Source organism: Lichenostomus cassidix, unplaced genomic scaffold (assembly GCF_008360975.1).
Source record: "Lichenostomus cassidix isolate B80296 unplaced genomic scaffold, HeHo_3.0 HiC_scaffold_35, whole genome shotgun sequence".
Taxonomy (NCBI): Eukaryota; Metazoa; Chordata; class Aves; order Passeriformes; family Meliphagidae; genus Lichenostomus; species Lichenostomus cassidix.
This window is the reverse complement of record NW_028147256.1, coordinates 189,703-204,511: the sequence shown is the minus strand read 5'-3', so window position 1 is coordinate 204,511 and position 14,809 is coordinate 189,703. Positions and strand designations below refer to the sequence as shown.

The 14,809-nt window shown below is 59.2% G+C and overlaps 1 protein-coding gene across 1 annotated transcript in view; it reads left to right on the top strand.

Moving 5' to 3' along the window:
• The first annotated feature begins 730 nt into the window (after positions 1-730).
• LOC146423959 (uncharacterized) overlaps positions 731-14,809 on the top strand; it is a 72,727-nt gene continuing 58,648 nt past the window's right edge. Inside the window, exons 1-8 of the mRNA XM_085044000.1 lie at positions 731-1,041; positions 5,192-5,283; positions 7,457-7,540; positions 9,110-9,205; positions 10,422-10,570; positions 11,288-11,381; positions 12,209-12,409; positions 12,980-13,306. Coding sequence (XP_084900126.1) covers positions 831-1,041; positions 5,192-5,283; positions 7,457-7,540; positions 9,110-9,205; positions 10,422-10,570; positions 11,288-11,381; positions 12,209-12,409; positions 12,980-13,306 — 1,254 coding nt within the window. The 5' untranslated portion in view covers positions 731-830. The remainder of the gene's footprint in view (positions 1,042-5,191; positions 5,284-7,456; positions 7,541-9,109; positions 9,206-10,421; positions 10,571-11,287; positions 11,382-12,208; positions 12,410-12,979; positions 13,307-14,809) is intronic.

The following is a 14,809-nucleotide window of genomic DNA, read 5'->3' as shown; positions in this document are numbered from 1 at the left end:
ATCCCGGTCCCGGTAGTTCCCTCCCCCTCCCTCCATCCCCCCCATTCCCCCCCCGTATTCCCGGTGTCCCGGTGTCGTGAGGTCCCGGTGGGGGTGTCCCGGTGGGTGTGTTCCTGTCCCGGTGGGGGTGTCCCGGTCTCGGTGAGGATGTCCCGATTCCGGTCCTGGTAGTGGTGTCAGTGTCCCGGTGGGGGTTTCCCGGTCCTGATCCCGGTGTCCCGGTGTCCCGGTGTCCCGCTCGGGGCGGTCCCAGGCTCTCTCTCTCAGTGTCCCGGTGTCCCGGGGCAGTCCCGGCGCGGTCCCAGCCCCTCTCTTCCGATGTCCCGGGGCGGTCCCGGTGTCCCGGTGTCCCGGGGCGGTCCCGGGGCGGTCCCAGCCGCTCTCTCCCGGTGTCCCGGGGCTGTCCCATCCCCTCTCTCCCGGTGTCCCGGGGCGGTCCCAGCCGCTCTCTCCCGGTGTCCCGGGGCGGTCCCAGCCGCTCTCTCCCGGTGTCCCGGGGCGGTCCCGGTGTCCCGGGGCGGTCCCGGGGCGGTCCCATCCCCTCTCTCCCGGTGTCCCGGGGCGGTCCCGGTGTCCCGGGGCGGTCCCGGGGCGGTCCCATCCCCTCTCTCCCGGTGTCCCGGGGCGGTCCCGGTGTCCCGGGGCGGTCCCGGGGCGGGCTCTCTCTCCCGATGTCCCGGGGCGGTCCCGGGGCGGTCCCAGCCGCTCTGTCCCGGTGTCCCGGGGCGGTCCCGGTGTCCCGGGGCGGTCCCGGGGCGGGCTCGGCTCTCGGGCGGGGCTGCCCGTTCAGCCGGGCGGCTCGCAGCTCCCTCCCCGGTGCGGGCCGGGCGATGGCGGCGCCCCCGGGGCGGCGGGAGAAGCTGCGGGCGCTGGCGCTGGGCCGGGGGGCGCTGGGGCTCGAGACCCTGCTGGACCTGCTGCTGGGGCTGGCGGGGGGGCTGCGACACCGCCTCGGCCACACCGAGCGCGACAGCGGCGACAGGGAGGAGAGCGACAGGGAGAGCGACAGCGACAGACACGTCCGGGAGTTTCTGAGCTGGGGTGAGCGGGGGAGAGGAGGGGGAGCGGAACCGGGGGGTTCGGGACCGGGGGAGTTAGGGACCGGGGGGTTCGGAACCGGAGGGTTTCGGGACCGGGGAGATCGGGATTGAGGGGTTCGGAACCGAGGGAGTTAGGGACCGGGGGGTTCGGGACCGGGGGGGTTCGGGGCAGGGAAGTTCGGAACCGGGGGAGTTGACTTCGGGACCGGCGGGGTTCGGGACCGGGGGGATTTGGGAACCGGAGGAGTTCGGGATTGAGGGCGTTCGGAACCGGGGGAGTTCGGGATTGAGGGGTTCGGAACTGGGGGAGTTCGGAACAGGGGGAGCTGGGGATTGAGGGGTTCGGGACCGGGGAGTTCGGGATTGAAGAGTGCGAAACCGGGGAGTTCGGGAGTGGAGGGGCTCGGAACCGGGGGAGTTCGGGACCGGCGGGGTTCGGAAGCGGGGAGTTCAGGACCGGGGGGGTTCGGGACCGGGGGAGTTCGGAACCGGGGAGTTAGGGGTTGAGGGGTTCGGGACCGAGGGATTCGGAACTGGAGGGGTTCGGAACCGGGGGGATTCGGAACCGGGTGGGGTTCGGGATTGAGGGGTTCGGGACCGGGGGCAGTTCGGGACCGGAGGGGTTCGGAACAGGGTGGGGTTTGGGAACCGGGGGAGTTCGGGATTGAGGGGTCCGGAACCGGGGGGATTTGGACCCTGGTGGAGTTCGGAACCGGGGGAGTTCGGGACCGGGAAGTTCGGAATTGAGGGGTCCGGGACCGGGGGAGATCGGAACCGGGGAGTTCGGGACAGGGGAGTTCGGGATTGAGGGGTCCGGAACCGGGTGGGGTTCGGGATTGAGGAAGGTCCGGGACTGAAGGGACCGGGACCGGGAGATCCGGGACTAGGGGCTCCAGACCCAAACCGGGCCGGGACTGGGGGGTTCGGGACTCGGGACCGGGGGGTTCGGGATTGAGGGGGATCCAGGACCGGGGCTGTCCGGTACCGGTACCGGCTGCATTGTGTGACCAGGGGGGCTCGGGACCGGGGAGTTCGGAACCGGGGGGATCCTAGACCGGGGAAATTCGGGACTGGGAGATTCGGAAGCGGGGGATTCGGAACCGGGGAGATCGGGACCGGGGAGATCGGGACCGGGGGGATCCTGGACCGGGAAATTCGGAACCGGGGAGTTCGGAACCGGGGAAATTCGGAACTGGGGAAATTCGGAACTGGGGGATTCGGGACCGGGGAGTTCGGAACTGGGGGATTCGGGACCGGGGAGTTCGGAACCGGGGAGTTCGGGATGAAAGCAGTTCTGAACGGGGGGCAAACTGGAACCGGGGAGCTCCGAACTGGGCGGAGCCGGGACCGGGGGGGTCACGGACCGGGAGAACCGGAACCGAACCGGGGGGATCACAGACCGGGACAACCGGAATCTCACTCCACTACGTTCCGGGGGGGTTACCGGTACCGGCGGGTCCTGCACGGGGCCGGGTGGTCTCAGATCCGATACCGGGGGAGGTGACACCTGCGGGACCCCCGAATTTCGGGGTCACTCCGAGGAGGGTTTCGAGCCCCAGGATCATTTTTTGGGGGGGTCCCGGACTCCCGGGGTCATTTTTTGGGGGATTTCGACCCCCAGGATCATTTTTGGGGGCGATTTCGACCCCCAAGGTCACTTTTTGGGGGTGTCCCGGTCTCCGGGGTCTCTCCGGGGGGTGTCCCGGTCCTCGAGGTCTCTCGGGGGGAGTCCGGTCCCCGGGCTCATTCTGGGGGCGTCCCACCGGCCGGGGTCATTTCTTGGGGGACTTTCGAGTCCCGGGGGTCATTTTTTGGGGTGTCCCGGACCCCAGACTCATTTTTTGGGGGATTCCGGTTCCCGGGGTCTCTCCGGGGTGGTCCCACCGGCCGGAGTCACTTTTTGGGGGTGTTCCGAACCCTGGGGGTCACTTTCTGGGGGTGTCCCGGACCCCAGACTCATTTTTTGGGGTGTGCCGGTGCCCGGGATCTCTCCGGGGGTGTCCCGGTCCCCGGGGGTCACTTTTTGGGGGGATTTCGACCCTCGGGGTCACTTTTTGGGGGGGATTCTGAACTCCGGGGGAATCCCACCGGCCGGGGTCATTTTTTGGGGGTGTCCCGTACCCCGGGGGTCATTTTTTGGGGTGTCCCGGTCCCCGGGGTCTCTCCGGGGGGGTTTCGAGCCCCAGGGTCATTTTTCGGGGGGATTTCGAACCCCAGGGTCACTTTTTGGGGGGCTTCCGAACTCCGGGGGGGTTCCGACCCCCTGGGTCACTTTTGGGGGTGTCCCGGTCCCGGGGGTCATTTTTTGGGGTGTCCCGGTCCCCGGGGGTCATTTTTGGGGGTGTCCCGTACCCCCGGGGGTCATTTTTTGGGGTGGTTCCGACCCCCGGGGTCATTTTTTGGGGTGTTCCGGTCCCCGGGGTCTCTCCGGGGGGGTGTCCCGGTCCCCGGGGGTCACTTTTGGGGGTGTCCCGGTCCCCGGGCTCATTCCGGGGGGGTGACCCGGCGGCGCCGCTCCTTTTCTGGGCACGGCGGGGATGTGTCACCCCCCCGGGCGAGCGGCGAGCGCAGCGCAGAGCAGCGCGGCCATAAATGGCTGCGAGGATCGGCACTGCCCCCCCGAGTGTCACTGCCCCCCCGGGGTGTCACCAACCCCCCCGGGGTGTCACCAGGGGTGTCACCGGGGTGTCACAGCCCCCCCCATTGTCACCAACCCCCCCGGGGTGTCACCGGGGGTGTCACCAACCCCCTCGGGGTGTCACCAACCCCGCCGGGGTGTCACCAGGGGTGTCACCGGGGTGTCACAGCCCCCCCCCATTGTCACCAACCCCCCCGGAGTGTCACCAGGGGTGTCATCAGGGGTGTCATAGCCCACCCCCGAGTATCACCAACCCCCCGGAGTGTCACCAGGGGTGTCACCAACCCCCCCGGAGTGTCACAGCCCCCTGGGAATTGTCACAGAACCCCCCAAAATTGTCAGAACCCCCCCGGAGTGTCACCAGGGGTGTCACCAGCCCCCCCGGAGTGTCACCAGGGGTGTCACCAACCCCCGGAGTGTCACACCCCCTGGGAATTGTCACAGAACCCCCAGAATTGTCAGAACCCCCCGGAGTGTCACCAGGAGTGTCACCAGGGGTGTCACCAACCCCCTCGGGGTGTCACCAACCGGAGTGTCACCCGGATTGTCACAGCCCCCTGGAATTGTCACAGCCCCCCCCGGAGTGTCACCAGGGTGTCACCAGGGTGTCATCACAGCCCCCCTCCCCGATTGTCACAGACCCCCCGAATTGTCAGAACCCCCGGAGTGTCACCAGGGGTGTCACCAACCCCGGATTGTCAAACCCCCCAGATTGTCACCCTCCCCAAAAAAAATTGTCCCTCCAAGCCCCAAAATGCAAATTTCCCCCTCCCCAAAAATTCCGTCTCCATCCCAAAATGCCAGTTTTTCCATCCCGAAATCCCATTTTTCCCCCAAAATCCCAACATTTCCCTCCCAAAATTCCAACTTTTTTCCCTGAAATTCCAGTTTTTCGCTCCCAAAATTCCAACCTTTTTCCCTGAAATTCCAGTTTTTCGCTCCCAAAATTCCAACCTTTTTCCCTGAAATTCCAGTTTATCGCTCCCAAAATTCCAACTTTTCCCTCCCAAAATCCCAGTTTTTTCCCCAAAATCCCATTTTTTCCCTCCCAAAAATCCCAGCATTTCCCCCCAAAATTCTCCCTTCTCCCTCCCAAAATCCCAGTTTTTCCCTCCCAAAATTCCACCTTTTTCCCCAAAATTCCAGTTTTTCCCTCCCAAAATCCCATTTCTTCCCCAAAATCCCATTTTTTTTTCCCAAAATTCCAACATTTCCCTCCCAAAATCCCAACTTTCCCCCAAAATTCCACATATTTTCCCCAAAATCCCAGTTTTTCCCTCCCAAAATCCCATCTTTCCCCCCCCAAAATCCCATTATTTCCCCCAAATTCCCAATTTTTTCCCCCAAATTCCTAATTTTTCCCTCCCAAAATTCCCACTTTTTCCCAAAATCCCATTTTTCCCCTCCCAAAATCCCATCTTTTCCCCCCCAAAATCCCATTTTTTCCCCCAAATTCCCGATTTTTCCCTCCCAAAATTCCCAATTTTCCCAAAATCCCCGTTTTTCCCCCCAGCCCAGCCCCTGGCCGCTGAGGTTCAGCAGCTGCAGCTGCAGAGAGCAGATTTCGAGATCCTCAAGGTGATCGGGAGAGGAGCTTTCAGCGAGGTCAGTTTGGGATTTTGGGGGAATTTTGGGGATTTGGGGTGTTTTGGGGATTTTGGTGGGATTTGGGGGATTTTTTGGGGGGAATTTTGAGGGATTTTTTGAGGGATTTTGAGCGATTTTTGTGATTTTGGGGGATTTTCTGGGGATTTTTGCAACTTTTGTAATTTTAGTGGGATTTTGAGGAATTTTGGGGTTTTGGGGATTTGGGGGGGATCTGGGGTATTTTTTGTGGGATTTTGTGCAATTTTGGGGGGATTTTTTGTGATTTTGGGGGAATTTTTGGGTCATTTTTTGGGGTTTTTCTGGGGATTTGGTGTGATTTTTGGGATTCTTGTGTGATTTTTGTGGGGATTTTGTGGGGATTTGTGGGATTTGGGGTGTTTTTTGTGGGATTTTGGGGGGATTTGGGGTGTTTTGGGGATTTTTGTGGGATTTGGGGGATTTTTTGGGGGAATTTTGAGGGATTTTTGAGGATTTTGGGCGATTTTTGTGATTTTCTGGGGATTTTCTGGGGATTTTGGGGTTTCGCAACTTTGTGATTTTAGTGGGATTTTGAGGGGATTTGGGGGGATTTTGGGGGGATTTGGGGGAATTTGGGGTATTTTTGTGGGTTTTGTGCAATTTTGGGGATTTTTGTGATTTTGGGGAATTTTTGGGTCATTTTTTGGGGTTTTTCTGGGGATTTTTGTGTGATTTTTGTGGGGATTTTGTGGGGATTTGTGGGATTTGGGGTGTTTTTTGTGGGATTTTGGGGAATTTGGGGGATTTGGGGAATTTTGTGGGATTTCTTGTGATTTTTGTGGGAATTTTGAGGGTTTGTTTGAGGGATTTTGTGTGATTTTTGTGGGATTTGGGGTGGGTTTTGTGGGATTTGGGGAATTTGGTGGGATTTTTGGGGATTTTGGGGGGATTTGGGGTATCTTTGGTGGGATTTTGTGTGGGTTTTGGGGATTTTGTGCAATTTTTGGGGGATTTTGGGTGTTTTTTGTGGGACTTTTTATGATTTTTGGGATTTTGTGGGATTTTTGGGGGATTTTTAGTGATTTTGGGGGATTTGGGGTATTTTTTGCGAGATTTGGGATGGGGTTTTTTTGGATTTTGGGGGATTCTGTGGAGATTCTTGTGGGATGTTGTGAGAATTTTGGGGGTTTTGTGCGATTTTGGGGGATTTTCTGTGATTTTTGGGGTATTTTGTGCGATTTTTGGTGTTATTTGGGGAATTTTGGGGGATTTTGGGGATTTTTGTGGGATTTTGTGTGATTTTGTGGGATTTTTTTGTGATTTTTGGGGGATTTTTTGTGATTTTTGGAGGATTATTTTGTGATTTTTGGGGGATTTTCTGGGATTTTGGGGAAATTTGGGGAATTTTGTGGGATTTGGGGAATTTGGTGGGATTTGGGGTGTGTTGTGGGATTTTTTGTGATTTTTTTTTGTGGGATTTTGTGGGGATTTGTGGGATTTGGGGAATTTGGTGGTGTTTGGGGTGTTTTTTGTGGGATTTTGTGCAATTTTGGGGGGATTTTTTGTGATTTTGGGGGGATTTTTAGGATTTTTGTGCGATTTTTGTGGGGATTTGTGGGATTTGGGGTGTTTTTTGTGGGATTTTGGGGAATTTTGGGAATTTTGTGGGATTTTTGGGGGATTTTGAGGGATTTTTGGTGATTTTAGTGGGGATTTAGTGGGATTTTTGAGGGGTTTTTTGAGGGATTTTGTGTGATTTTTGTGATTTTGGGGGGATTTTTTGTGATTTTTGGAGGATTTTTTGGTGATTTTTGGGGATTTTGTGGATTTTGTGGGGATTTTGTGCAATTTGGGGGATTTTTGTGAGGATTTTTGTGGGATTTTTGTGGGGATTTTTGTGGTGATTTTGTGGCAATATTGTCAGAATTTGAGGGGAATTTGGGAAGATTTTTTGGGAGGTTTTGTGGGGATTTTTGTGGGGATTTTTGGGGGATTCTGTGGCGATTTTTGTGGGAATTTTGTGGAATTTTTGTGGCACTTTTATGTGGATTTTTGTGGGATTTTGTTGGAATTTTGTGGGATTTTTTGAGGGATTTTGTTGGAATTTTGTGGGGATTTTTTGTGGTATTTTTGTGTGATTTTGGGGACACCCTGGGGACACCCTGGGGACACTTGGGGACCCCCTGGTGACACCCTGGTGACATTCCTGCAGGTGGCCGTGGTGAGGATGAAGGAGACAGGACAGATCTACGCCATGAAGATCATGAACAAGTGGGACATGCTGAGGAGAGGCGAGGTCAGGGGACACTTGGGGACACTTGGGGACACTTGGGGACACTTGGGGACACTTGGGGGACATCTGGGGACAGTTTTGGGATGCTTGGGAACACCTGGGGACACTTGGGGACACTTTTGGGACACTTTTGGGACACTTGAGGGACATTTTGGGACACTTGGGGATACTTTTGGGACACTTGGGGACACTTGGAGACACTTTTGGGACACTTTTGGGACACTTGGGGGACACTTGGGGATACTTGGGAGACACCTGGGGACATCTGGGGACACTTGGGGACACCTGGGGGACATTCAGAGACGCCTGGGGACACTTGGGGACACTTGAGGGACACTTTTGGGACACTTGGGGACACTTTGGGACATTTGGGGACACCTAGGGACACTTGGGGGACACTTGGGGGACACTTGGGGATACTTGGGGACACTTGGGGACACCTGGGGGACATTCAGAGACGCCTGGGGACACTTGGGGACACTTGAGGGACACTTGAGGGACACTTGGGGATACTTGGGAGACACCTGGGGACACCTGGGGACACTTGGGGATACTTGGGAGACACCTGGGGACACCTGGGGACACTTGGGGACACCGAGGAAGTGACACCGAGAGGATGATGGGGACAGGGGTGGCACTGAGGTTGTTGCATCACACTGTCCCCAATGTCCCCAGTGTCCCTAATGTCCCCAATGTCCCCAGTGTCCCCAATGTCCCCAATGTCCCCAATGTCCCCAATGCCTGCCGGGGGTGACACCACGGTGCCACTGCTGTCCCCAGTGCCCTGGAGGGTGACACTGAGGGTGCCACCGCTGTCCCCAATGCCCAGGGTGGATGACTTGGGACGTGACACGGGGAGGTGACACGGCTGTCCCCGCTGTCCCCAGGTGTCTGGGGGAGGTGACACTGAGGCTGTCCCCACTGTCCCCACTGTCCCTGCTGTCACCAGGTGTCCGGGTGGGTGACGGGGGGAGGTGACACAGCTGTCCTCAATGTCCCCAATGTCGCCAATGCTGTCCCCGCTGTCCCCAGGTGTCCGGGTGGGTTACACGGGGAGATGACACGGGGAGGTGACACTGCTGTCCCCAATGTCCCCACTGTCCCCAATGCTGTCCCCGCTGATGTCCCCAGGTGTCCGGGTGGGTTACACAGGGAGGTGACACAAGGAGGTGACTTGGGAGGTGACACGGGGAGGTGACAAGGGGGTGACATGAGGAGGTGACACGGCTGTCCCCACTGTCCCCAGGTGTCCGGGTGGGTGACACGGGGAGGTGACAAGGGGGTGACATGGGGAGGTGACACAGCTGTCCCCAATGTCCCCAGGTGTCTGGGCGGGGTGACACGGGGAGGTGACACAGCTGTCCCCACTGTCGCCAACGCTGTCCCCACTGTCCCCAGGTGTTCTGGTGGGTTACACGGGGAGGTGACACAAGGAGGTGACTTGGGAGGTGACACGGGGAGGTGACACAGCTGTCCCCATTGTCCCCAGGTGTCCGGGTGGGTTACACAGCGAGATGACACAGCTGTCCCCAATGTCCCCAATGATGTCCCCAATGTCCCCGCTGTCCCCAGGTGTCGTGTTTCCGCCAGGAGCGCGATGTCCTCGCCCGCGGTGACCAGCGCTGGATCACCAAGCTGCACTTCGCCTTCCAGGACCCGCAGTGCCTGGTGAGGGGACAGCGATATCACCTGTCACCTCCCCCCGGGGACACCTCCCGGTCCCTGTCACAGCCCAGGGGACAGCGATGTCACCTGTCACCTCCCCGCGGGGACACCTGTCACAGCCCAGGGGACAGCGATGTCACCTGTCACCTCCCCGCGGGGACACCTCCCGGTCCCTGTCACAGCCCAGGGGACAGCGATGTCACCTGTCACCTCCCTGCGGGGACACCGCTGTCACCTGCCTGCTCCCTGTCACAGCCCAGGGGACAGCGATGTCACCGCTGTCACCTCCCCCCGGGGACACCTCCCGGTCCTTGTCACAGCCCAGGGGACAGCGCCCAGGTGTCCCCAGGTGTCCCCAGGTGTACCCAGGTGTCCCTGTGACATGGAAATGTCCCCAAGCCTTGCTGTCCCTGTCCCCAGCTGTCCCATGTCCCCACACTGTCGCTGTCCCCAGCTGTCCCTGTCCCCACACCATCCCTGTCCCCAGCTGTCCCTGTCCCAGCTGTCCCTGTCCCCAGCTGTCTCTGTCCCCAGCTGTCCATGTCCCTGTCCCTGCACTGTCCCTGTCCCCACACTATCCCTATCCCCACACTGTCCCTGTCCCCAGCTGTCCCGGTCCCCATGTCACCGCCATGTCCCCAGCTGTCCCTGTCCCCACACTATCCCTATCCCCACATTGTCCCATGTCCCTGCACTGTCCCTGTCCCCATGTCCCCAGCTGTCCCTGTCCCCAGCTGTCCCTGTCCCCAGCTGTCCTTGTCCCCAGCTGTCCCTGTCCCAGCTGTCCCTGTCCCTGCACTGTCCCTGTCCCCGCACTGTCCCTGTCCCCATGTCCCTGCACTGTCCCTGTCCCTGCACTGTCCCATGTCCCTGCACTGTCCTTGTCCCCAGCTGTCCCTGTCCCTGCACTGTCCCTGTCCCCGCACTGTCCCTGTCCCCAGCTGTCCCTGTCCCTGCACTGTCCCTGTCCCTGCACTGTCCCTGTCCCCATGTCCCTGCACTGTCCCTGTTCCCAGCTGTCCCTGTCCCTGCACTGTCCCTGTCCCCAGCTGTTCCTGTCCCTGCTGTCCCTGTCCCTGCACTGTCCCTGTCCCCAGCTGTTCCTGTCCCTGCTGTCCCTGTCCCTGCACTGTCCCTGTCCCCATGTCCCCGCACTGTCCCTGTCCCCAGCTGTCCCTGTCCCTGCTGTCCCTGTCCCCAGCTGTCCCTGTCCCCGCAGTACCTGGTCATGGAGTACTACATCGGCGGTGACCTGCTGACGCTGCTGAGCAAATTTGGGGACAAACTGCCGCTGGCCATGGCCAGGTTCTACCTGGCTGAGCTCGTCATGGCCATTGACTCCGTGCACCGCCTGGGCTACGTGCACCGGTGGGACATGGGGACATTGGGGACACTGGGGACATTGGGGACCCTGGGGACATTGGGGATGCTGGGGACATTGGGGACACTGGGGACGTTGGGGATGTTGGGGACATTGGGGACGTTGGGGATGTTGGGGACATTGGGGACATTGGGGACATGGCCATCAACTCCGTGCACCGCCTGGGCTACGTGCACCGGTGGGACATGGGGACATGGGGACATGGGGACATGGGGATGTTGGGGACATTGGGGATGTTGGGGATGTAGGGGACACTGGGGACTTTGGGGATTTTGGGGACTTTGGGCACATTGGGGACATTGGGGACATGGCCATTGACTCCGTGCACCGGTGGGACATGGGGACATTGGGGACACTGGGGACATTGGAGATATTGGGGACCCTGGGGACATGGGGACATTGGGGACATTGGGAATGTTGGGGATGTTGGGGACAATGGGGACATTGGGGATATGGGGGATGTTGGGGACATTGGGGATGTTGGGGACATTGGGGACATTGGGGATATTTGGGACAGAGAGGACATTGGGGACGCTGGGGACATTGTTGGGGATATTGGGGACACAGGGGACATGGGGACATGGAGGGACACTGAGGACCACAGAGGGACAGGGGACACCCAGGACAGCAGGAGGGACATGGGGAGGGCTGGGGAGGTCTGGGGACAGTGACAGAGGGAGGTGACAGAGGCCATCCCCCCCCAGGGACATCAAACCTGACAACATCCTGCTGGACCGCTGGGGACACATCCGCCTTGGGGACTTCGGGTCCTGCCTGCGCCTGGGGCCTGATGGCACCGTGAGTGACACGGCCTGGGGACACTGGTGACACGGGGGGACACGGGGGGACATGGAGCTCAACCCGAGAAGCACCTGGAGAATGTCCCCAGCCCCATCCCTGTGTCCCCAATGTCACCAAATGGTCCCGATATGCCCAGTACCCCCAATGTCCCCAATGTCCTCAATATCCCCAAAATGTCCCCAGTGATCCCAATGTCCCCAGTATCCCCAATATCCTCAATGTCCCCAATGTCACCAATATCCCCAACATCCCCAATGTCCTCAATGTCCCCAATACCCTGACATCCCCAATATCCCAATGTCCCCACTGTCCCTGTCCCAGGTGCGCTCCTTGGTGGCCGTGGGCACGCCGGACTACCTGTCCCCAGTGACGTCCCCACTGTCCCCACTGTCCCCAATGTTCCAAACATCCCTAATGTCCCCAATATCCCCAATACCCCAACGTCCCCAATATACTCAATGTCTCCAACATCCCCAACGTCCCCAATGTCCCCACTGTCCCGGTGCCAGGTGCGCTCCTCGGTGGCCATGGGCACCCCAGACTACCTGTCCCCAGTGATGTCCCCAGTATCCCCAATGTCCCCAGTATCCCCAACATCCCCAACATCCCCAATATCCCCAATGTCCCCACTGTCCCCAATGATGTCCCCACTGATGTCCCCACTGTCCCTGTCCCAGGTGCGCTCCTCGGTGGCCGTGGGCACGCCGTACTATCTGTCCCCAATGTCCCCAATGTCCCCACTGTCCCCATGCCAGGTGCGCTCCTCGGTGGCCGTGGGCACCCTGGACTACCTGTCCCCAATGTCCCCACTGTCCCTGTCCCAGGTGCGCTCCTCGGTGGCCGTGGGCACGCCGGACTACCTGTCCCCCGAGATGCTGCTGGCGGTCGAGGACCCGTCGCTGTCCTATGGCCCCGAGTGTGACTGGTGGGCTCTGGGGGTCTTGGCCTACGAGATGTTCTACGGCCACCCGCCCTTCTTCGCCGACACCGTGCTCGAGACCTACGCCAAGATCCTGCACTTCCAGGTGCGCTGGGACGGACTGGGAGGGACTGGGAGGGATTGGGAGGGCACTGGGAGGGACTGGGAGGGGCTGGGAGAGCGTTTTGGGGCAGTAAAATGGAACTGGGAGGGATCGGGAGGGACTGGGAGGGGCTGGGAGAGGGTTTGGGGGCAGTAAAATGGAACTGGGGGACACTGGGAGGGACTGGGATGAACTGGGAGGGACTGGGAGGGGATTTGGGACAGTAAAATGGCACTGGGAGGGACTGGGAGGGGATTGGGAGGAACTGGGAGGGACTGGGAGAGCGTTTGGGGGCAGTAAAATGGCACTGGGAGGGACTGGGAAGGACTCGGGGGCACTGGTCTGTACTGGTCTGTACTGGGAATGCACTAAGCAGCACTGGGCTGTACTGGGAATGCACTAGGAATGCACCAGGCGGCACTGGTCTATACTGGGAATGCACTAGGAATGCACTGGTCTATACTGGGAATACACTAGGAATGCACTGGGCTGTACTGGGCTATACTGGGAATGCACTAGGAATGCACTGGTCTATACTGGGACGATGCCCAACCCCTTCCCCCCCCCCCCCAGGACCACCTGCACCTCCCGGACGATGACAACGATGACGATGACGATGATGGAGGAGCCGAGGAAGGGCAGAGAGCTGCCGGTGACCCCGGGGGTCCCTCCTCCCCGCCGAGGGTCCCGGCGGCGGCGCGCGCGCTCGTGCGGGGCCTGCTGTGCGCGCCGGGAGCGCGCCTGGGCCGCGGGGGCGCGCGGGACTTCCGCGGGCTGGCGCTGTTCGCGGGGCTGCGCTGGGGGGCGCTGCGGAGCGCCAGGGCGCCCTTCGAGCCCAGCGCGGCCGGAGCGGCGGACACGTCCAACTTCGATGTGCTGGATGATTGCCTCAGCCAGCCGGTAATTAACCCGGGATAGAACCGGGATAGAGCGGAGATAGAGCCGGGATAGATATGGGAAAAATCCCGGGAAAAATCGGGGATATAACGGGGGAGAATGGGGACACGTCCAACTTCGATGTGCTGGATGATTGCCTCAGCCAGCCGGTAATTAACCCGGGATAAACCTGGGATAGAGCCGGGATAGAGCCGGGAAAACATGGGAAAGATATGGGAAAAATCCCGGGAAAAATCGGGGATAAAAGGGGGGAGAATGGGGACACGTCCAACTTCGACGTGCTGGATGATTGCCTCAGCCAGCCGGTAATTAACCCGGGATAAACCTGGGATAGAGCTGGGATAGAGCAGGGATAGACTGGGGAAACAGCCGGGAAAAATCCCGGGAAAAATCGGGGATATAACAGGGATAAAAGGGGGGAGAATGGGGACATGTCCAACTTCGATGTGCTGGATGATTGCCTCAGCCAGCCGGTAATTGACCCGGGATAGAACCGGGATAAACCTGGGGTAGAGCCGGGATAGACTGGGGAAACAGCCGGGAAAAATCCCGGGAAAAATCGGGGATAAAAGGGGGGAGAATGGGGACACGTCCAACTTCGATGTGCTGGATGATTGCCTCAGCCAGCCGGTAATTAACCCGGGATAAACCTGGGATAGAGCCGGGGAAAACATGGGAAAGATATGGGAAAAATCCCGGGAAAAATCGGGGATATAACGGGGATAAAAGGGGGGAGAATGGGGACACCTCCAACTTCGATGTGCTGGATGATTGCCTCAGCCAGCCGGTAATTAACCCGGGATAAACCTGGGATAGAGCTGGGATAGAGCAGGGATAGACTGGGGAAACAGCCGGGAAAAATCCCGGGAAAAATCGGGGATATAACGGGGGAGAATGGGGACACCTCCAACTTCGATGTGCTGGATGATTGCCTCAGCCAGCCGGTAATTAACCCGGGATAGAACCGGGATAAACCGGGGAAAAAACCTGGATAGAGCCAGGAAAAAACATGGGAAACACCCGGGATAGAGCTGGGATAAATCCGAGATACATCTGGGATAAAACTGGGAAAACCCCGGGTTAAAACCGGGAAAAACCTAGGATAAACCTGGGATAAAATGTGGGAAAACTGGGCAGGGGAGAGCACTGGGATAAACTCGGGAAAAACCCGGGAAAAACCTGGGATAAACCCGGGATAAATCCAGTATAATCCCGGGAAAAAGCTGGGATAAATCCGGGATAAACCTGGGATAATCCCAGGCCACCTCAGGCCCAGCATATCCCCCTCCCCATATTTAATGTCACACTCCCCACACTCGATGTCCCCATCTCCATACTTGATGTCCCCTCCCCATATTCGATGTCCCCTACCCACACTCAATGTCCCCTCCCAATATTCAATGTCCCACTCCCACATTTAACGTCCCCCTCCCCATATTTAACACCCCCATCCCCATACTCAATGTCCCCATCCCCACACTCAATGTCCCCTCCCCACTCTCGATG